This window comes from Peromyscus californicus, unplaced genomic scaffold, assembly GCF_007827085.1.
Source record: "Peromyscus californicus insignis strain IS unplaced genomic scaffold, ASM782708v3 Scaffold_5__1_contigs__length_169319896, whole genome shotgun sequence".
Taxonomy (NCBI): domain Eukaryota; kingdom Metazoa; phylum Chordata; class Mammalia; order Rodentia; family Cricetidae; genus Peromyscus; species Peromyscus californicus.
Genome location: NW_026294573.1, coordinates 104,158,746 through 104,179,659, shown reverse-complemented (window position 1 = coordinate 104,179,659; position 20,914 = coordinate 104,158,746). Strand labels below are relative to the sequence as shown.

Below are 20,914 nucleotides of genomic sequence, written 5' to 3'. Positions count from 1 at the left end.
AGTCCAGTTTCTGGGGCGGCTTTTAAGCAGGCAGCAGGTTGCCAGGCCAGGATCAGGCCCTCAGCTGAGCATGCCCAAGAGTGAGGGAACGCTGGAGGGATCTCATTGCTAAGTATTGGCAGGCCACAGGTTAAGGATGTCGGTCACAAGCTCTTGTTCGTGTGTCTGGAAAAATAAAGCATCAGTGAGCTCCAGCTGACTGTCACTAACCCCCATCCAGTTCACCCTGTCTTCTTCCAGCTCCCCTGTTCCAGGCCATTTCTGTCCCCATTCCCTGCCTAGCCTGGCCCTACATAAGCAGACTGAGCCCCTGGAGGTTGTGGATGTCACACATTTTCCCTCTGTCTTCTGGACCTCTGTCCTCATGCTCACACCTCTGCCCTATCTCCGTACCACCTACCTCCATACTTACGCATTTCAGTGCAGTTGATCCCCATCAGGAAACCCGAAAGCTTCCAGCTCACAAATGCAGGGATTAAGCTCTGTACACTTTGGTTGAATTATATCCCATGTTTTGTGCCATTTTCTTAGCTTCCAGCATTGTGAGCTGTGAGAATAAGATGCAAGGGTGGTGAGTAGAATTGGGGTACACTCTGGACCCTCCCTTCCCCTTGCTCTTTGTAAAACCCAGTCCAAGACCTGTCTCCTGCTGAGGCCACATGGTTCAGAATCAGATTCCTGAACTCCAGCTCAAAGCTCCCCAAAGTCATCAAAGATGAAACCCCCCACCTAAGCAACTGGGTGTGCTGGTGCACGCCTTTAATCCCAGCACCCAGGAGACAGGCAGGCCACTATATAGTGAAACCATCTCAAAACCATGGAACATGAAGTAACCACACTACTTCAGGGTTCCTGAGCTAAACCACAGCTCCTCTGCTGCCTGCTCTCTGTGCGGTTCTAGCAGCCCAGTTGGCATGGGCTAAGCAAGCACAGCCACAGTTTGGGCGGCTTGTCAAGGCTTAGGGAATTCAATGCCAGCCTTCTCTCTGGCTGTAAAGCCCTAGCTAAATTCTCAGCTCCCGCTGATAGATGAAACTGACCTCAACCTAATTACTGCTTTTTTATTTTGTTTTTTGAGATGGGGAGTCTTGCTGTGTAGCCCAGGTTGGCCTTAACTCCCAATCCTCCCTCAGCCTCCTGAGTGCTAGGATTATAGGAATATGCCATTGTAATGTTTATTTTAAGTGCGTGCTAGAGAGCTCCAGGTACTATGGACGGGATGTGGAGTAAGAGTTCAGGTCAGTGAGATGGCTTAGCAGGTCACGGCCCTAAGCCTAGCTGTCCTCTGACTGCCACATGACACCCCTCCCTCAACACGCGATTTTTTTTTAAATTAATATCTTAAACAGTCTCTAAACAGAAGAAACAGGAAGTCACAATGCTGATTTGTGGAAGAGTTTTGGGAGCAGGGCTTAGGGGAGAAATATTACGCTTTTATGAGAGGTTGAGTGACATACCCCAAATTCTTCCCATATTGTGGTAAGTGTCCTTCAGGATGTCTTGTCAGATGGACCCAGTATGACTTTGAATCATTTAGCGACTCCTTTAAGATGCCGGGCAGAGTAACCTGGAGGGAGTCAGAGAAGCATGTGGAAAGCAATGAGAATACAGAATAAAACGGGCACACCCTCGGAGGCCAGGGAGTTTGGCGTCACCAGAGACCATGCCCATTTAGTACATGAATTAATTGCTCCTGCATTCCTCCAGTGCTGGCAGGTACAGGCCCACCCTCCATTTCACCCCCAAGCTGAGTCAGAATTTGGAGTGGAGTCAGTGTGAACTTCTGGTCTCAGGGTCCGGCACCACTCTGCTGAGAGGCACGAGAGCCAGTGAACAAGTACACAGTCAAGGGGCAGGCCAGCAAGCCAAGACACACGCTAAAGTGGAGCTGGCTCAGACGTGCCCGCTCTCACCAATGCCGAGCATTAGAGGCGTCTTCAAGCATCAGGACTGAAGATGCCGAAGCTAGTGCCACATCTACTGGCGAATAGTGTGACAGTCCTTATCTGTCACGGGGAAGCGGTGCAAACCACAGACCGCGCTGCCACTCCTGACTCAATGACATAACCTCCTTGACCAATGGCACCCACTTCAGAATATGGATAAGGGCATGCTCACATCATAATAATAATAATAATACTTCTCAGATTCTCCAGCTACAGCCAGTTTGGAGGACAGAGATGTGCAGTACTGTTGGCTCTCCTCGAAACTTCTGGGAGTGTATGAGATGTAAAAGCATCTTTTCTGTTCCTGTAGCCATCCCACTGGACAGCAGGAGTCTACAAAGCAGAAAGAATATGACAGCCACAACACTTGGAATAAAGTGACCAGCTAACACTAGTCCCTCAGCTCCCCCGCCCCCCAACATCCTCATCAACTTTAGTCCTTGATCTTTGCAATCTTTTGCCTCTTCTGGAAACATTTTACTTCTAACAATATGGGAAGATAGTTTTAGTGGAGTTAGTGTTGCTGTCCCTGGTGTCTGAAAGATTAAAATCTGCCCTAACACTGGCCAACCTTGCCTGGGCTCTCACATTGATCAATGGGCTTCTCATTCATTCATTCATTCATTCATTCATTCCATTTACTCACTAACACATCTCCACTGCACATTTGAAGTTTTGCCTCATTCCTCCAGCCCCTGGCCACATCTCTCTCCACCACAACTCCATAAGCAGACAGACTTGGTTCCTGTCTTTATGAAATTATGAACACTCTCCATTTCCATATTTTCACTTAAAGATACATGTCTCTGTTGTTTTCCAGGCTACCTTTAAGAAATGAACATCCTCTTTAACGCCCCACACCCCGCTGTGCTCTTAATCCCAGTCACAGCTTTTCTCTTTCCATTTGATCCATCGGTCCTAGCTCCTCACTCAGAAAGCATTCCCTGTGCACCCAATCTCAATCTCTCTCTGTCTCTCTGTCTCTCTCTCTCTCTCTCTCTCTCTCTCTCTCTCTCTCTCTCTCTCGGACATTTTCTTATGTCCCCATCAAGCTTCCCCCATTGATCTGTCCTGTGGCAACTTAAAGGAATTTTTTTAAAACTAGTGTGACTTGAAGAGAGTGAGAGAATAAGAAACCTACTGAAAGGTAAGCAGGGGCCTTGAAAGTCATGTTAAGGAGAGGGGAGAGGGAGGGAGGGAGGGAGGGAGGGAGGGGGGGAGGGAGAGGGAGAGGGAGAGGGAGTGTGTGTTGAGACAGGCTCTCATCATGTAGCCTAGGCTGGGGCTCAAATCCTCCTCCTCCTGCCTTAGCTTTCTAAATGTTGAAGTTATAAGTGTGTGCCACCATGTCTGGCTCAGGATTTTTTTTAATTATATACATGGAAGAGAAAAATAATGTTGGATTTTGCATAGAGGAGTTTTGCTCTCTATCCACACCCCATGTCTGGGCACATACTGGAACGTATTATACCCCATTGCTGCTTAGATAACTAATTAGAATGGTGTGACCTAGACTGGGACAGCATGATCAGATTTGTGTTTTTTAAAGGATTTCCCCATAACTAGGGTTGGGCCAGTGGTTAAAGCACTTGTCACTTAGGATCCCCAGAACCTGAGTGGGGCGACTTGAAATGAGAATGGCCCTCATAGGCTCACATATTTGAATGCTTGGCCTCCAGTTGGTGGACCTGTTTGGGAAGGACTAGGAGGTGTGGCCTTGTGGAAGGAGGTGTGTTGGTGGAGGCAGGCTTTGATAGGCTTCAAGAGACTCCTACTACTCCCATGTGCCCTGTCTCCCACTTGAGAATCAAGATGTGAGCTCTCAGGGCTGGAGAGATGGCTCAATGGTTAAGAGCACTGGCTGCTCTTCCGGAGGACCTGGGTTCAATTCTCAGCACCCACATGGCAGCTCACAACTGTCTGTAAGTTCAGATCTCCAGGATCTGACACCTTCACACCAATGCATATAAAATAAAGTTAAAAATAAATTAAAAAAAAAAAGATGTGAGCTCTCAGCTGTTTCTGCCACCATGCCTTTGCTCCACCATCATGGACTCTAACCCTCTGAAACCGCAAACCCAATTAAACACTTTCTTTCATAAGCTTCCTTGGTCTTGTGTTTTGTCGCAGCAATAGAAAAGTAACTAAGACACGAAGTGACTACCAAGTGAGTGGCAGCCATCCTGTCACACCTTGGAAGGCAGGTCATAGAATCCCCACAGAAAGCAGACTATAGCCATATTGATGAGCTCTGGGTTTGATTGAGAGACCCTGCTTCAATGAATAAAGTAAAGGAGTAATCAAGGATGAGTCTCTGCCTCAACCTGTGCATACACAAACACATATGTACATATGCATATAACACACCACACACACACACACACACACACACACACACACACACACACACACACGAAAATGGACAAAAGGAAGAATATAAAAAAGGAGGACTTCTTCTGGTACCATTATGAATAATGGACTCCATTTGGGTGGGGGGAGAGTAGTTAAGAAAAACACCCTGCTGTGGCATGGTCTTTCTGTACACTGTGAATGTGTGTTGCTCCCATTGGTTAATAAAGAGGCTGCCATGGCCTATGGCAAAGCAGAACAGAGCCAGGTGGGGAATCCAAGCAGAGAGACTAGGAGAAGAAGGCAGTCAGAGGAGATGCTGAGGACTGCCGGGGGAACAAGATGGGTTAGAACACAGGTAATGCCACGAAGCCACGTGACAAAACATAGATTGATAGAAATGGGTTGAATTACGTTGTAAGAGCTAGTTAATGATAAGCTTGAGCCATTGGCCAAACAGTTTGTAATTAATATAAGCCTCTGTGTGTTTACTTGGTACTGAATGGCTGCGGGACCAGGCGGGACACAGGAAAACATCCGCCAACACCACCCAGCTGTGGCAGTTGTCCTAAAAAGACTGGGATCTGCAGAACACACATGTCCTGATAGACTTGGTGGGGTCCTTCTGCTGTGCTGACAGTGGCGGCACCTGCTGGACAGGATGGAAAAGGCGGTGGGGAAGGAGCGACTCCGGAAAGGAAGCTGCCTGTGCAGACCAGAGTCTCAGCAGCACCAAGCTGATCAACTGCAGTTTGTCACACCTGATGCAGGCCTAGACTAAGCTGTCAGTTTGGGGTCATCCAGGTTGTGTTTTTAATCAGTCTAGTGCACCAGGACCAGGGAACAAGAGAGTGGGTGAGTGAGTAATAGACCCTGGAACCCAAGGTGAGTCGAGAGAGAGGCGAGGATAAGAGATAGCTGTTGGGAAGAAAGCAAGCTGGGACTCCACGGGCTGGATGCCTCGGGAAGACGGGAGGTGTGTAGAGAACCCTGTGGACTAGGTAGCTACAGGCAGTAGATGTCTACAGCCAAGCTGTGAACAGAAGAACACCATGGGATGGCAAGGTCTAAAGTGTAGATATGGTGGTGGCACTGGTGAGGGTCTGAGAGTCATGGGAAATAAGAAGGTTAAGGAGAGGGCCTGCGAGATGGCTCAGTAGTTAATGGGTTTGCCACAAAAGCACGAGGACTTCAGTTCAGATACCCAGCACCCCTAGAAAAAGTAGAACTGAGCATGGCCGTGCTGTAGGCTGAGTGAAGAGATTCTATCTCAAAAACTATTCTCCAATGGCACACACACACACACACACACACACACGGGGGGGGGGGAGTGAGGGAAGGGGAAGAAAGAGAGAGAGAGAGAGCACATACTCACGAATGCATGCACGCACGCTCGCACACACAGAGAACAGGAGCATAAGGAAATGAGAGCTAAAGGGGGGGTGTGTGCCTGTAATCTTGCTATCTTAAACTTGGTGGAAGCAGCTAGATGCCTCTAGGTCAGAAAGAATTGAACAATGAGATGCTAGAGATTACTTCCTTCCCCCGACATGATCTGCTGTAGAGCTGGGTGCATCCCCCTAAACCCAGTGTGCAGCTTGGTCCTTCTCAATAACCGAGTCACATAGCCCAGGTCAGCCACTGCTCTGGCTCACTGCCCCTTTTTTGAACTCACTGGCTGCTGAACGCTAGGCAGACCCAGCCACTAGAGATTCCTGGATTCAGTCCATCCCTCACAGGTCTGCCCCACCTCCCTGATCCCAGAGCAGATACCTGAGGAACAGGTGAAGAAGCGTTTCAGTGTGTCCCGCATGTTGATCAGCTTCTGGTTCAAGTCCCTCCTCTGCTGCTCCTCCCTTTCCAAGCTCTCCTTGGTCCTCTGTCCCTCAGACTGGCAGGCCTCTAGTTGCTGCTCAGTGGCCTCATGGATCTTCTGCTTCTCCTGTAAAGCGCCCTGACTCAGGGTCAGCTCTGCCCGAGACTCCTGCAGATCCACCTCCTTCTGCCTCAGCTGAGCTGTCTTCTGCCTCAGCTGCTGCTGCAAGCTACTGTTGGTGGCTTCGAAAATCCTGGTTGCCTGCTGGAACTGCCGAGACACCTGCAGATCTGTTCGGCCATGGAAGAGACAGGTTGAGTTTAGCAAAACACACTTGTATCCCTGCCTCGGGAAGACTGAGACAGGAAGACAGGAAGTTCAAGGCCAGCCTGGGCTGCATATGGAGAACCTTGGGTGTGGGGGTCGGGGGACGACGGACAGACTGACGACACTTAAGGGCACTTCCTCTAGCTGGTGCGCTAAGACTGCAGCGTCAACGTCTTCTGTTTCTTGTAACTTTTTGTATAATGTGCTGAATTGAAGATCTGGCTGCCCAGAGTTTAAGGAACCCCTAAACTGGGTAAGGATAACTAGGAAGGCAGGACACTCTGGGACAGACCTGACTGGAAACCAAACCCAAAGCCAAGGATGTCGGGACAGTGGCTTTGAGCCTTCTTGATGAAAGACCAGTTGGGGCAAAGAAGAGGAGATGTTTAGAATGAGTGGGGAATGGGGGTACCCATACTCACAGCGAACTCCCAGGCAGATGGCAGCCACCCCTAACATCAGACAGGCCAGGAGAAGGCCCAGCAAGAAGTATTGCAAGCCGACTGTGGGACCTTAGGGGACAATGATGAGGAGCAGTCAGTTCCAGGGAAGAAGGCACATGGAGACCGGAGAGAAAGGAAAACATTCCTAAACCGGCTTTGTCAGTCAGGAGTGAGGGATGGGGACTGTGACTGGTGAAAAGGACAGAGGGGACATTACCCAGAAGAAACTAAATTTCATACAGGGAAAGGGACCTGGAGGCATGTGACTAGGGACCATCGGAACAGGGGAGTTGTGATCTGGATTGATTCTAAGTGTAGGGAGTGGAGCGGCTGGGATGTCATTGAAGTCCCAAAGGCTCACCCCCAGAAGGAGCAACACGGGGCAGAGCCCAGCCCCACCCCTCCGGGATGCGCACCCTCTGGCAGGCAGCCCTGCCCTGCGGGTGGGCTGCTGGGGAGTGGCGCGCTGGGGCTGCGGGGGTGGGAGTGGGGGTGGGGGGGATACGCACAATGGGGAATCTGCCCTACTGTGGGCGGCTTCACGGAGCTCCAGGACGCAGTTGGCTGCTCTGACCTGATGCCTGCCGAAGGGGAGCGCCCGAGGTAAGGGTGGAAAGTCCCGGTAACCTCCCTTCTCCCCAGCCCCACACCAAGCCAAGACCTTAGTCTGTCCTGGGCTAAGTGCTGTGGGACAGTCACTCTCGGGGGACTTCCTCTGCTGCCCTGGGACTCATGTCCCTGTCGCCTTTGGAGTTTGGGGGATGGACCCTGCTCACCTCCTGCTTGCCCCCAGAACTGCCACGCAGGGAGGTCCTCACTCGGAAGCCTTTCTTGGGTTGCCTTATCCACACTCCCCGTCATCCCTCACCTCTCTCCTGGGTCTCCATTTGTCTCATCATTTCCTCAGGGTCTCGTTGTCTGTGACTCCTCATCCTTCAACACCTCTTTCCATTCTCGTTCCCCACTCATCTCGCCCCCGGCTGCCCTGATCCTGCCCCCTGCTAACCAGCTAACCGTGAGGACTGTCACCCTTCTGGGACCGTTCATCTTCCCCCTGGCTCTCAGCTAGCTTATTCTCAAGAAAGGCCCTGCTACTTTCTCCAAGACTGCTCTGCACTCCCCAGATACTCCCCAGACACATCCCTGGACCTCCACACCTGCTTTGTCCACTAGCGCAGGGGAAGCCAAGCCTGACGGCCCTCCTGGGACTGGAGACACTTGCACATTCTCGTAGGTGAGTTCCCCATCCTCGTAGGCCTCACAGTCTGGAAGAGGAAAGGTCCGAAGTAGGAGTCGGGAATGAGGTCTGTGGAGTGGAGGTGGGATAAGGAGGGTAGCAAGCAGGACTTACCCTGTCCTAAATGATTAGAGATGCTGTTCTTCAGGGGCACTTTCACAAAGCGCAGGTCTGCGTAGGTGATGGCGTCAGCCATGGCCTTGGGCACCTCTGCCTCAAGGTCTTCCAGCTAACCCACGGGCCCACACCTCCCTGGCCACTCTCCTCCCTCAGGCATTGAGCTCTCTGTGACTGTAAGGCTCAGCGCTGTGACCCCAAGTCACAAAAGAGGAAGGCCTCCGGCAGATGGACTCAATGAAGCAGAAGAAGTACCCTGGGTTGGAGCCAGAGGGCCAGGGAGGGCTCCTGAGGTCCAAAATACAGATGCCAAAGCCAGCCTGGACCTGTGCCCAGCCAGTGGCCCTCCCCTGTATCTTACCCTCTTTGGTCTCCTCAGTACTTAAGACCCACACCACAGTCCTGGTATGTTCTCTGGTTGGCCACTCCCTTCCTGCCTGCCATTCACTGAGATCTATCAATGTATACTTGGGACTCTGTTTGTTTGTTTGGTTGGGTTTTTTTTGTTTGTTTGTTTTTGTTTTGTTTTTTGGAACAGGGTTTCTCTGTGAAGCAGTCCTAACTGCCCTGGAACTCGCTCTGTAGCCCAGGCTGGCCTCAAACTCAGAAATCTGCCTGCCTCAGCCTCCCGAGTGCTAGGATTAAAGGCGTGCTCCATGACCCACTCCACCGACTCTTCTGTTCTTTTGTTTTTTTTTTTGTTTTTTGGTTTTTTGAGACAGGGTTTCTCTGTGTAGCTTTGTGCCTTTCCTGGATCTCACGCTGTAGACCAGGCTGGCCTCGAACTCACAGAGATCCGCCTGGCTCTGCCTCCCGAGTGCTGGGATTAAAGGCGGGCGCCACCACCGCCCGGCCGACTCTTCTGTTCTTAACTGACCCAGGGCGCTCCCCAATCACTGCTCCAGGTTGCAGCTTCATCCTCAACCATCAGTTTGGGGGTTCCTACCATGGAGCCTTAGCTCCTCCTCATTCTGGGGTTTCCAGTAGACCCATGCCTTACCAGGAGGGCGTCCTTCATTTGGCAGCTTAGATATAAGGCTCATGCCCTCCGTTTAGCGTGGAGCCCTTCTGAGGTGAACCTAACTGGCCTTCTGCTTGCTGAACTGTCACCCAGAAACCATTCCTGGCAATGTGGTAGCTTTTTTGAGGATGCAAGGGAAGCAGGAACAAATTAGTTTTCCTCTGTGAGCACCCCAGACTGCCCACTTTACAGCTTTCTTTCTGCTGCGTACCTGATCACACCTGTGACCAGGTGTCTCCCTCCCCCATGAGTCCTCCCCTGGACATCCTGTGCCATCCTCTGGGTTCCCCAACAGAGCCATATCAGGAATCAGTGTCCCCTCGGCAGGGCCTGAGGAGCAGCTCTGGGCTGCACTGAAGGACCAGCCTGGAGCAACAGTGGTCCTCACATACCTCCTAGGGAAGGAGGAAAGGAAACTATGAGTGTGGGGCTCAAGAAGGGATGTGGTGGGCTGAAGAGACGGTAGCTCAGTGGTTAAGAGCACTGGTTCAGTTCCCAGCGCCCACGTGGCCATTCGCAACCATCTGTAACTCCAGTTCCAGGAGATCTGGTGTCCTCTTTGATCACCTCAGTCATCGGCCGGCACATTTGGGCACAGACATACATGCAGGCAAAGCACTCATCCACATAAAATAAAATAAAATACAACTCAGGAAAGAAGAAGGGGGTGGCCGTGGCTTCCTCGGCAGAAGTGAGGCAAAGAAATGTCCCCTTGTTGTAAATAAGTTCTTTTGGAGGTCCTGGGGGCTGGAGGCGTAGCTCAGTGGTACACTGGGAGTATGATGGTCTGGGCTCACTTCCCAGCACACGTACACAGTCCAAACATTGTTCCATCATGCTCATCCCCAGAGAAAATGGACACTTGGGCCAAGTGTGGTGGTACACATCTTTAATCTCAGAAATCAGGAGGCAGAGGCAGGCCTGGTCTACACCCTGAGTTCCAGGCTGGCCAGGGTTATAAAGTGAGACTCTGTCTCAGAGAGAGAGAGAGAGACAGAGACAGAGACAGAGAGAGACACACAAAGGAACAGAGACACACAGAGAGACGAGACGACATTTCTAGAGGAGCCTGCCAAACCTACTAAGTTATTGTAGATGAAGCTGAAGAGGGCCTGACTGACAGAGGTAGGAAGGCTGGACTGAGAACAGCATTATCCAAAGGGGATAGCTAATGTTCTTTTACCACAGTGTAACCTCTTTAAAGGAATCCCAAAAGGTCTTCACGACCGGGAGGTTGGAATGAGCTGGAACCGGATGAGGTATGGAGGTAAGAAAAACTCACCCCCTTTTGGACCACATCCGCCCCACCCCCACCCCCACTCCCACCCCTCCCCTATCCCCACCCCCACTCCCACCCCTCCCCCACCCCCACCAGCTGTCCTGCAGCTGTGGGGAGGAAGAAAGAAAGAAAGGTAAAGTTCCTCACCTCGTGCTACCAACTCATGTGACTGGTGGTACATGGCAGGCCCAGGTGACGCTGGGAGAGCTTTCTTGTAGTAGCGTAGTGGAGCCTGCCTGCCCCAGAGAAAGTGGCCCTGAGGCTGAAGAGCAAGCACACTGTCACCTGAGGAAGTTATGTGTTTGCCTGTGCACAGCCCCCCACACACGCACACACGCGCGCACACACACTGTGGCCTGTTAGGGGTATCTGTGGGAGGTGAGTGTCTGTGTCAACGCACCCCTGAAAAATGAAACACAGCGGGTCCTGTGGGCTGAGGCAGCCGGTGAAAGCGGCCATCTTTTGTCCTCTCAGAAAAGTCATCATAGGTCAAGACAACAGGTTTTACAAGTATTTCCTTTTTTGAGATTCGTTTATGTCTTAAGGGTTCTCTGCAACAGCTGTTAACGGTCCCTGCTTGACTGAAGTTTCCAACAGCTCAGTGTCTTCCTCCGGGCACTGTCTCAGGGCCTCCCCCATATACTGGCAGTGGACTGGTGACTCCCTGGGGGCCTGTGGGGCATGTGAGAGTGAGTGGGAGGGTACAGAGCAGCTGGTGTCAGGGATGGGTGGGGACAATGAGGGCGCTGCATCTGTGGTACACAAGGTGTGGGGTGGGCAGGCTGAGTGACGATAAGGACACTAGCAGGAATTCCACGGGCTGTAGACAATGTCTCAGTTTCCAGAACCCAATACACAGGTGAACGGGACCTGGATGCCAGATAAGATGCCCAAGTCCAGCTTCTAATATGCACTGGAAACAGCGTCAGGGACCCTCATGCTGTTTCCAGGAAACAGGAGTGTGGCACTGAGATGGAGCAGCCTGAGTGGCCCAGCTCACCCGCATCGCCTAGAAGTCTTCATCAGGAGTGGTCTGGATTTCTCTCCTCTTTAGCCCTCTTGGTGGTGGTGAACTATCTCTTCATGACATTCTGCAGCCCCTTCAGTCTTAGGCCAGCTTGTAGAGTCTACGTCAAAGCCCCCCTGGAGGATGAACCGTGACAGATGCTGATTATGCCCGTGAGAGCTGCTGTCCGAACGCCTTGATCGAGTTCTAAATGCTCTTGTACTTTAAGATTGGGGGAGTGCAATTCTTGCCCTTCCTGGGTGTGTATGAAAGTCTTTGTAATATTGGCGTTCACATTAACTTTCAGAGCTGAACATCCAAAAGTCTGGGACTCAGTTCTACCCGTACTGTCCAGAAGTCAAGAACACTAGGGCCTTTAAGACCTGAGAGATCCAAGCTGCATTTCCGGACCGCAGTCTGAACTCGGATACTGTGAGGCCAAACACCACAGCCTTGCCTTGCCCTGACCGCCCCTCTGCTTACTACAGAGAATGGGTTATCTAACAAGGGCAGGGGAGCCAGTTGGGAATTTGCTGTGTGAAAGGGGTTCATCTGGGTCATTTTGGTCATACGAGCCCAGTAGACATCAGGAAGACTCTGTGCTACATTACTGTAAGCACTGGCCTCGGCAAAGTCTGATGGTAACAGACCAAGGAATCCCCAAATGTTCAGACACTAGTCCCAGCTGCCTATAAATATATGACTTTACCTGACAAAATGTAGACGTGCTTAGGTGAAGGCCCTTAGACGGGTGATCACCCTTTCTAGCCTGGTAGTCCTAGTTTAATTGCAGGGGACCTCAAAGGAAGGTCTTTTCTCAGCTAGGAGAAGAAAGACATTCCAGAGGAGGAAGGGTCAGAGAGATGAGTTTTGAAGAGAAGGGGCCACGAGCCAGGGAGTCCAGGCAGCTTCCAGGAACCAACGGAACAAGGAAGCAAGTTCCTCTTGAGCTCCCACAAATTAGGCAGCCCTGCCAACACCTTAACTTCAGTCTGACACTTTCATCAGAATTCTGGCCTCTGGATCCACAAGGCAATACATTTATAGGGGCTGGAGAGACGGCTCAGCTGGTTAAGAGCACTGTGTGGTATTCTTGCTGACCCGAGTCCAGTTCCCACATCTGACATCTCAGAACTGCATGTAACTCCAGCAGGAAATCTCCAGGGTCAACCAATGTTCTGTGGCCTCCTTAGGTGCACACACACACACACACACACACACACACACACACACACACACGCTCAGAAATGAAAAAAAACTACCTTTTAAAGAAAACTTTTAGACACATATTCTTTTATGTGAATGAGTGTTTTGCCTGCAAACGTGTGCACCAGGTGCATGCCTGGTGCCTGAGAAAGTCAGAAGAGGGCATTGGAACTAGAATTATAGATGGTGGTGAGTCACCCTGTGGATGCTGGGAATTGAATCTGGGTCCTCTGAAAGAGTAACCAGTGCTTTTAACCTCTGAGCGGTCTCTCTAGCCTTCCAAATACAACAATTGAAGGTCATATACACCGAGGGCCTAGCTAAGACCCACACAGGCTCCCTGATTGTCGGTTTAGCCTCTGTAAGCTTCTATGTACCCAGGTCAGTTGATTCTGTGGGCCATTTTCTTGTGGTGTACTTGACCCCTCTGGCTCCTACAATCCTTCCTCACCCTCTTCCACAGGACTCCCTGAGGTCCGCCTAATGTTTGGCTGTGGGTCTCTGCATCTGCTCCCATCAGTTGATGGATGGAGTCTCTCTGATGACAATTATGCTAGGTTCCAGGCAAGACCTTTTCTTAAATAAATATATAACTAAAAACTGCCACAATAGTGTCAGAGTCAGGAGAATAACTGTGGGCTTCTGATAGTATCATGAAAGGGACTTATGGCTGTTTGATCTCTGAACCTTCAGACTCCTGGTAGATCTCTGGCGACTTTGCCTCTGGCTTTTCTTTGGTCTTGCCTTGAACAGTGACACACAAGACACCTTGATTCAAGCAGATGACGATTTGAAAAGAAGAACAAACACTGTACATGGAAATGCAAACTCAAGATTCAAACATCGGCACGTGTCTGTAATCCAAGCACTTGGGAAGTACAGGTAGGAGGATTTGAGGACAGTGTGGATTACAGAGCAAATCACTGTTCAGCCAAGACCACACAGCAAGATCCAACTGAAGAAGACAGGGAAGAGGAGAGTAGGGAGGAAGAAGACAAAGAATAAAAAGAAGGAGGAGGAGGAGGAGGAGGAGAAGGAGGAGAGCTGGGCAGTGGTGGTGGTGGTGGCGCACGCCTGTAATCCCAGCACTCGAGAGGCAGAGGCAGGTGGATCTCTGTGAGTTCAAGGCCAGCCTGGTCTACAGAGCTAGTCCAGGACAGGCTCCAAAGCTACATAGAAACCCTATCTCAAAAAACCAAAAAGAAGAAGAAGAAGAAGGAGAGGAAGAAGAGGAAGAAGAAGAAGAAGAAGAAGAAGAAGAAGAAGAAGAAGAAGAAGAAGAAGAAGAAGAAGAAGAAGAAGAAGAAGAAGGAACTCAGACATTACAGTGGTACAAAATGATGGCTCAAACCCAGAATGAGGTGTCAGAAGGAAACATAAGGGAAGAAGGAAATAAACATTTAAAGAAAAATGAAATTGGGGCCTCAGAACTCAAGTACAGCCCCAAAGATGAAAGGAATTTGGGGTTAACTAATTTATGTACCAAAGTTCAAGAAACTGGTCATGGCGATGCATGCCGTTAATCCCAGGACTTGGGAGGCTCGGGAATGTGGATCGTTGTGAGTTCAAGGGTGGCATAGTCTGTCTACATCGTGAGCTCCAGACCAGCCAGGACTACATAGAACAATGGTTCTCAACCTTCCTAATGCTGCGACCCCCTCCCCCTTTTTTTTTTTCTGGAGCTGAGGACCAAACCCAGGGCCTTGTGTTCTACCACTGAGCTAAATCCCCAACCCCATGCTGCGACCCTTTAATGCAGTTCCTCACATTGTGGTGACCTCCAACCACAAAATTATTTTCGTTGCCACTTCAACAACTCTTCTAAGGAGCAAAACTCTGCCGATGAGGCAGTCCTGGACCCTAACACCGTGGATTGTGACCCCTCGGCTCCAGCTGGTTGAAGGAAGCATGTAGAGAACCGAGCAGTCCATCCTCAGCCAATGGCAGTGGTGTGAGCTCATCCAATGGTCATTCTCAGAAAGTTAAGTGGAAATCATGGAGATGATCACTCAGCAAGAGCTGCTGGTTGACGCATGCTTCGGAATAATCTCTGTTGACCTACCAAGTAGAGTCTGCCACTTACAGCGACCGTGCCGGTCTCCCAACTCCCACATTGAGGTGGGTGAGGAGCCTGTCAGGGATGCTTGTCCTGAATATCATCTGGAGACAGACAGAGACAGAACTAGAGCACACAGTAGGGACGCTCCAGTGGTTCTTGGTGCCCTGTGCTCCAAAATACATCCACAAAGGGGCAACTTTGACCACCAGCTGGAAAGAGGCCCAGTAGTAAGGGCTCAGAACCCCCAGAGATGAAGTCTACATTACACCAGGCAAGCTGTCTTGTCCATTAAGCGAGGCTTGAGCGGGGTGGGAGTCCAGAACAGACGGCAGTAGATGAAAATGAGGAGCTCAGCCTTAGAACCAACCACACAATGGAGACTGTATGTTCCATGGGCTCTTACTGTACGTTTATTTCTCTTCCTCCTTCTTTTTAAAGACACTGACTTGAGACTGCATAAATTTAATTTGTGAGCCAAGTGTGAAGGTGGCAAACACTGTCAGGGCACAGAAACTGGTATATGAACTCAGAGCTCCCCAGTGATTTTCAGCCTGCTTCCACCCTGGATATAAAGTGGACCCCATTTTTAGGTTAAATTGTGCATCTGGACACCTAGTGGATTTGTATATGTTTTCATATCTCTTAGCAAGTTGAATTTGCTCTGTTGAAGTTATAACGAAATCCTTTGCACACATTCTTTTACCCTAATTTTACTTTGAAAGAATGTAAGGCTACAGGAAGGTTGAAAGAATAACACAGTGAACACCACTGTGCTTTTCGTCTGGTATGTCAGTCAGTCCAGGCCCAATAAGGGAAATACAGCCATTAAGATACGTGGGTTCATTTACATGTGCATATGGTTACAGGCAGTAAAACAATCTGAGTTGGTTTGGATTTTTGTTTGTTTGTGGGACTTGATTTGATTTTACTTCGAAACAAGGTCTCATGCTGACTTGTGGACTAGCCTTGAACCCACAGTGATCATCTGCCTTCATCTTCCAAGCTCTGAGACTGCAGGATGCCCTGCCACACCGATCTTCACAGTATCGTATAGCCAATGCCATCTGGGTTTCAGTATGGCCTATGGTGGTCACACAAAAACAATATTGCCTAATAAAACTGTCAAATGTATTAGATAGCACACGATTCTGTATAACACCACACACACACACACACACACACACACACACACACCCCTTTCCTTCTGAGGCTAAAGCTTCGAATCTGCAGAGAAGGCAGTGGGGACGGGGAATGGGGGAGATTAAAGATAAGCCAGGACCCATGGGGGCAGACTGGAGCCTGAATCAGCCTCTCAGGCTGTGATGATGCAGAAAAAGTTGTGATTTTACCCAGCATCCTCCACTCTCAACTTGGGATGCAAGCCCTCCATTAACACTTACTAATGATCTAAGCTGCACCAGTACCGTGTCCATATCCGCCCATTGGAATTGTCATGGATTTGCACAAATGCCTGCCCACTCTTTCATCTTGGCCCTTTAATCCTGTTAATCTTGGCCCTTTCCCTTGCCTTTAAGGCTGCACTGTGTTGGAGAATGCTGCTCTCCCAGCGTGTTAGCCACTAGCGTCTTGTCAGGGCAGCTGTGACCACTTACAAGAAGCTCTCAGGATCAGGCCTGTTGACTTTCCCTCATAGAAGAGGGTGGAGGGGGCCATGAGCCCCTCAGCTGAGATTCCAGCCACACTTTCCTACACTTTCATCCCAGATGTGTGTTATTCCTCGCCTGCTGCAGCAACTCCGGTAGATACTAGAGCGCACACAGTCAGACCACTAACTGAAGGGGGACTCCACCGTACTGCTGCCGGGAAGTGGGCGTCCATGCTGGGGTGAGACTCTTCAGAGGCATGACTGCTTCGAAGTCGCCCACGCTTTCGTAAGTAACTCCTCACCCAGGCTCTGTAAGTGAACCAAACAAGCTCATTGCTTCACTAAGTCGGACATCAGCAGACTCATACTTTGTCCTGTCATTGGTACCCTATGTGGTGAGAGTACACGTTTATTTATATTTACCCAGGAAATGCTCAAGAAGCACGGGGTGCAGAGCCTAGGATGAGTTTGCGGGGAAGGGGGGACCAGTGACTTTGTCTCTGCCATAGGTGACGAGATGTGCGACTGAAGCTCAACCGTCTGAGGGTGGGACGTCTTCAGGGGACTCCTGAGGGGGCATCTTCGTGTGCTATGGAATGCCATTGTCTCCTGCTGTAGCAGCATATGCAGGGCCCCTCTAAGAAATGCAACTGAGGCTGAATTTTCTTCCCCGAAGGAAAGTCTTAGTGAAAGTCTGTGAGGGCTGTCCCAGTGGGGCTACCTTCCTCCGTGTGTCATGGAGTGGCATGCCTCCTTGGTGAATTTTGTTTGCCAGAGGAGAGACATCCCGATAATGGCCGATGGACCAGGGAGTGAGTATCTTCCCGCCTCTGGAAGCAGAACGCACGCACGGAAGAGGGTCATAAGGAAGCTGCAGCAGAAGAGAGGGCCGGAGCTCAGTCAAGTAGGAACTGAAGCAAGCAGAAGCCGTGGAGGAACGCTGCTCGCCAGCTCACTCACTAGCTCCTGCTCAGCTGCATTTCTTACACAGTCCAAGCCCACCTGCCTAGGGATGGTGCTGCCCACGGTGGGCTGGCCCCACTCACAGCTGTCAGTCAAGACAGTCTCTCACAGACATGGAGGCTAGAGACCAATCCAATCTGGGAAATTTCTCCCTTGAGACTCCCTCAGATGAATCTAGGCTGTGTCAAGATAACAGCGAAACTAAGAGGGACAGCTGCCAACCAGAACTAGACGTTACGACTCCGTTGCTGGAGATACCGCATGCTTTGCTTGTAGAATCTGAAGAAATCAAGGTGGACTGTGGCTGGAAGTGCCCTCCCTGCTGCCCAGTTCACACGGTGCTGTAAGGGGCTGAGGAGATTGCTGGGGGAGGAGAATTGTTCCCGAAGGGCTGAGGTTTGCACCCTGGAGCTACACTAGGAAAATGCTACTTGAGTGTGCCAGCTAGTGCAAGAGTGGCACAAACAGCTAACGGTACACCCACCAACTTTCTGATTGGGTTTGAGGATCCTCCAGAGGGCAGAATTTACATTCGGTACCGTAAACCAGGACAAAAACCTGTGGCTGAGGAGGTCACAGGCCCTAGTGAGGCAGCAACTACTTGGTTAACTGGATATGATAAATCTGTCGAATTTTCTTCTAAATATTTATTTTAAGTCCATAGTTTATTGCTGCTATCAGCATTGGCCAAGGAAGCTTGCTTTTCAAGTGAGCAGTATTTATTGTAAAGATTTACATTCTGGGGCTGGCAAGATGGCTCAGCCCAGCAGGTAAAGGTCCTTGTCACTGAACCTGAGTTCAATCCCCGGAGTCTACACAGTGGAAGGAGAGAACCAACTCTCTCACATTATCCTCTGACGTGTACACACACACACACACACACACACACACACACACACACACACACACACACACACACGAAATGTAATTTAAAGACTTATATTCAATAAAACTCATGTTTTGTTTTTTTGAGACAGGGTTTCTCTGTGTGGCCCTGGCTGTCCTGGAACTTGCTCTGTAACCCAGGCTGGCCTCAAACTCACAGAGATCCGCCTGGCTCTGCCTCCCGAGTGCTGGAATTAAAGGCATGTGCCACCACTGTCCAGCTTCAATAAAACTCCTGGAGAGTGTTTCTGTGGAATGGTGGCCCAATGTGCAGTGACAAATGGAGAAAATAACCAGGCTTCTCTCTCTCCCCCTTCCAAGGCGCAGGGACCAGTGCAGAAAGGGAGGCAGAAGGAATGTAAGAGACGCAGGAAGGGGTGAAATGTCTTCCCAGCACAGCGGCCCTTATCATCTTCAGAACAGCTGTGACTACTTGCAGAGACCCTCAAGATCAAGCCTGCTGACACCCCCATGGAGGAAGGGTGGAGCAGGTCAGTGGACCCTAACTAAGATTCCTGCCATGCCTTACACGTCCGTCCCAGCTGTGTGTCATTGTGTACAAGCTGCTCTCTGGAAGTGATGGCGTCTGTACAGTGTGGGCAATGTTAACTGAGGTGGGGGTGCCATCTATGCTGGCTATGTGTTGAGTCTTTTCAGGGGTGTGGCTGCTTTGGGGTCACTCATTCTCCTGTCAGTAGCCCCCACCTGTGCTCTATAAGTGAGCCCCATAAACTCACTAGTTCCCCAACTTGGGTATCAGGAGAGCTGCACTTTGGCTTGTCATTGGTGCCCTACGTGGAAGGAGTGGACATTTGTTTACGTTATCCCAGAAAAGTTGTTCACACAACAACTGATGCTTGGTAACTTTTTCTCACCATCTTTTTATGGTGCTGGATATTGAGTCCAGGGTTTCCCACACGCTAGGCAAGCAACCGTACCACTGAAATACATCCCTAGCTCTCCCTCAGTAATGCATGGGCCACTACCGCCCATCTATCTGCAGGAGCACTGAGATTGTAGACTCCTGCTGCCACTGCAAGAAGTCTGAGGACTCAAATCCAGGTCCTCATACTTACACAGCAGGTGTTGTACCCACCAAGTCAGCTCCCCAGCCTTCTCTCGGTCAATTTTTCAAAAATTTCCTTGTCCATTCTTTAAAATACTGGTTGGAATTATAGTAATTATGCACTTCAATTTTGGAAAACTGACTTTTTTAAATTGTTTATTGTCCGAGCTGATGAGATGGCTCAGCAGGCAGAGGCACTCACTGCCAGGCCTGAGGATCTGAGTTCAATCCCCAGGATCCATCTACATGGTAAAAGGAGGGAACCAAGCCCTAAAAGCTGTCTTCTGAGCTCCACATGCACACTTGCTCCCTCCAAAAATAAATAAAAATGTAAGACATTATGTAAAAGCAAAGGGGACTGGTTAGTTGGCTCAGTGGTTAAGAGCACTTGTTGCTCTTGCAGAGGACCGAGGTTCAGTGCCTAGAACCCACATGGTGGCTCACAATCATTCATAACTCCAATTCCAGGGGATCCGACACTATTCTGACCTCTGCAGGCATCAGGCACACATGGGGTGCACATGAAAACATTCAACACAAAAATAAAGTAAATCTAAAAAGAACAAGAAATGAAAAAAATTAAAGAAAGAAAAGAGAATTCTTTTTTTTTTTTTTTTTTTTTGGTTTTGGTTTTTCGAGACAGGGTTTCTTTATGTAGCTTTGTGCCTTTCCTGGAACTCACTCTGAAGACCAGGCTGGCCTCGAACTCACAGAGACCCGCCTGCCTCTACCTCCCGAGTGTGGCTGAGGCCACAGGATTAAAGGCGTGTGCCACCACCGCCCAGCTTGAAAAGAGAATTCTTATTGCCTCCTAATCTATCTAGTTTCTTTGAAGGCAATTGTCCCCTGACCCCCCAAGCCTGGGCTATAAATTGAATTCTGCATGTTTGAAATCATACATCTACTTTTGTTTATTTTCTTGTGGTATCTCTCTTCGACATCTTTATTTCAAAACTTTATCACTTTGCTGTAAGTGTGTTTCTCTTAAGTAAATATTCATCTGAATTTGATTTATGAAACAACTAGTCTTTTAAAAGCAGAATTCAGTTCACTTGTATTTACTCTCCAGTATGATGTAGCCGATTCTCCATATCATTTGTTTTATTCTATTTCCAGGACTCACAAGGCTGAGGCATAGAGACTGGGAGTTCGAGGCCAGCATGGGCTGCATACCAAGACTATCTCAAAAAACAGCAACAACAAAACACATTCAGATAATTACAATCCCGGTCCGTGCTCTCAGACACACATGACTCTTCTAACATATAAAAATACAGTAACAACTATTTCCAACATGTTATCATTCTCTTCCTACACCAGTATAATGTGATCTCTAGATTACGTTGACATGCCAGCCATCCCTGTCTCTTTACCCTCTCCTCTCTAAGACATCTGGAGCATGTTTGCCTTCCAGTAATTCCTGCCCCTTGATTTCAGAGTTTAACGGAGATCATTTAGTCCTTGTTAGGGTTTCCCTTACAGTGTGTCCCACCTGTCTTGGGTTCTTACTTAGCGTGTATACTACACGTTATAAATAGATTTAGATATAAATAAACAGGTCATGTTTCGTTGCCTCCCACTGCTTTCT

The 20,914-nt window shown here is 49.6% G+C and overlaps 1 protein-coding gene across 1 annotated transcript; it reads right to left on the bottom strand.

Moving 5' to 3' along the window:
• Positions 1 to 36: 36 nt before the first annotated feature.
• On the bottom strand, positions 37 to 8,360 carry Cd72 (CD72 molecule). The gene is made up of 9 exons (XM_052717733.1): positions 8,233 to 8,360; positions 8,039 to 8,146; positions 7,391 to 7,462; positions 6,861 to 6,950; positions 6,069 to 6,401; positions 2,119 to 2,279; positions 1,458 to 1,567; positions 413 to 547; positions 37 to 165 (listed from the first exon to the last, which is right to left on the bottom strand). The coding sequence occupies exons 1-8, from the start codon at positions 8,312 to 8,314 to the stop codon at positions 418 to 420; spliced, it is 1,086 nt and encodes a 361-aa protein (XP_052573693.1). The 5' UTR covers positions 8,315 to 8,360; the 3' UTR covers positions 37 to 165; positions 413 to 417.
• Positions 8,361 to 20,914: the final 12,554 nt, after the last annotated feature.

Coding starts and splice junctions, on each gene's coding strand:
- Cd72 (XM_052717733.1), bottom strand. CDS start 8,314: ATGGCTGACGCCATCACCTACGCAGACCTGCGCTTTGTGAAAGTGCCC. Junction 2,280..6,068: donor CTTCTTCACCTGTTCCTCAG/GTATCTGCTCTG, acceptor TCTGCTTTGTAG/ACTCCTGCTGTCCAGTGGGA. Junction 1,568..2,118: donor ATTATTATTATTATTATGAT/GTGAGCATGCCC, acceptor GACTCCCTCCAG/GTTACTCTGCCCGGCATCTT.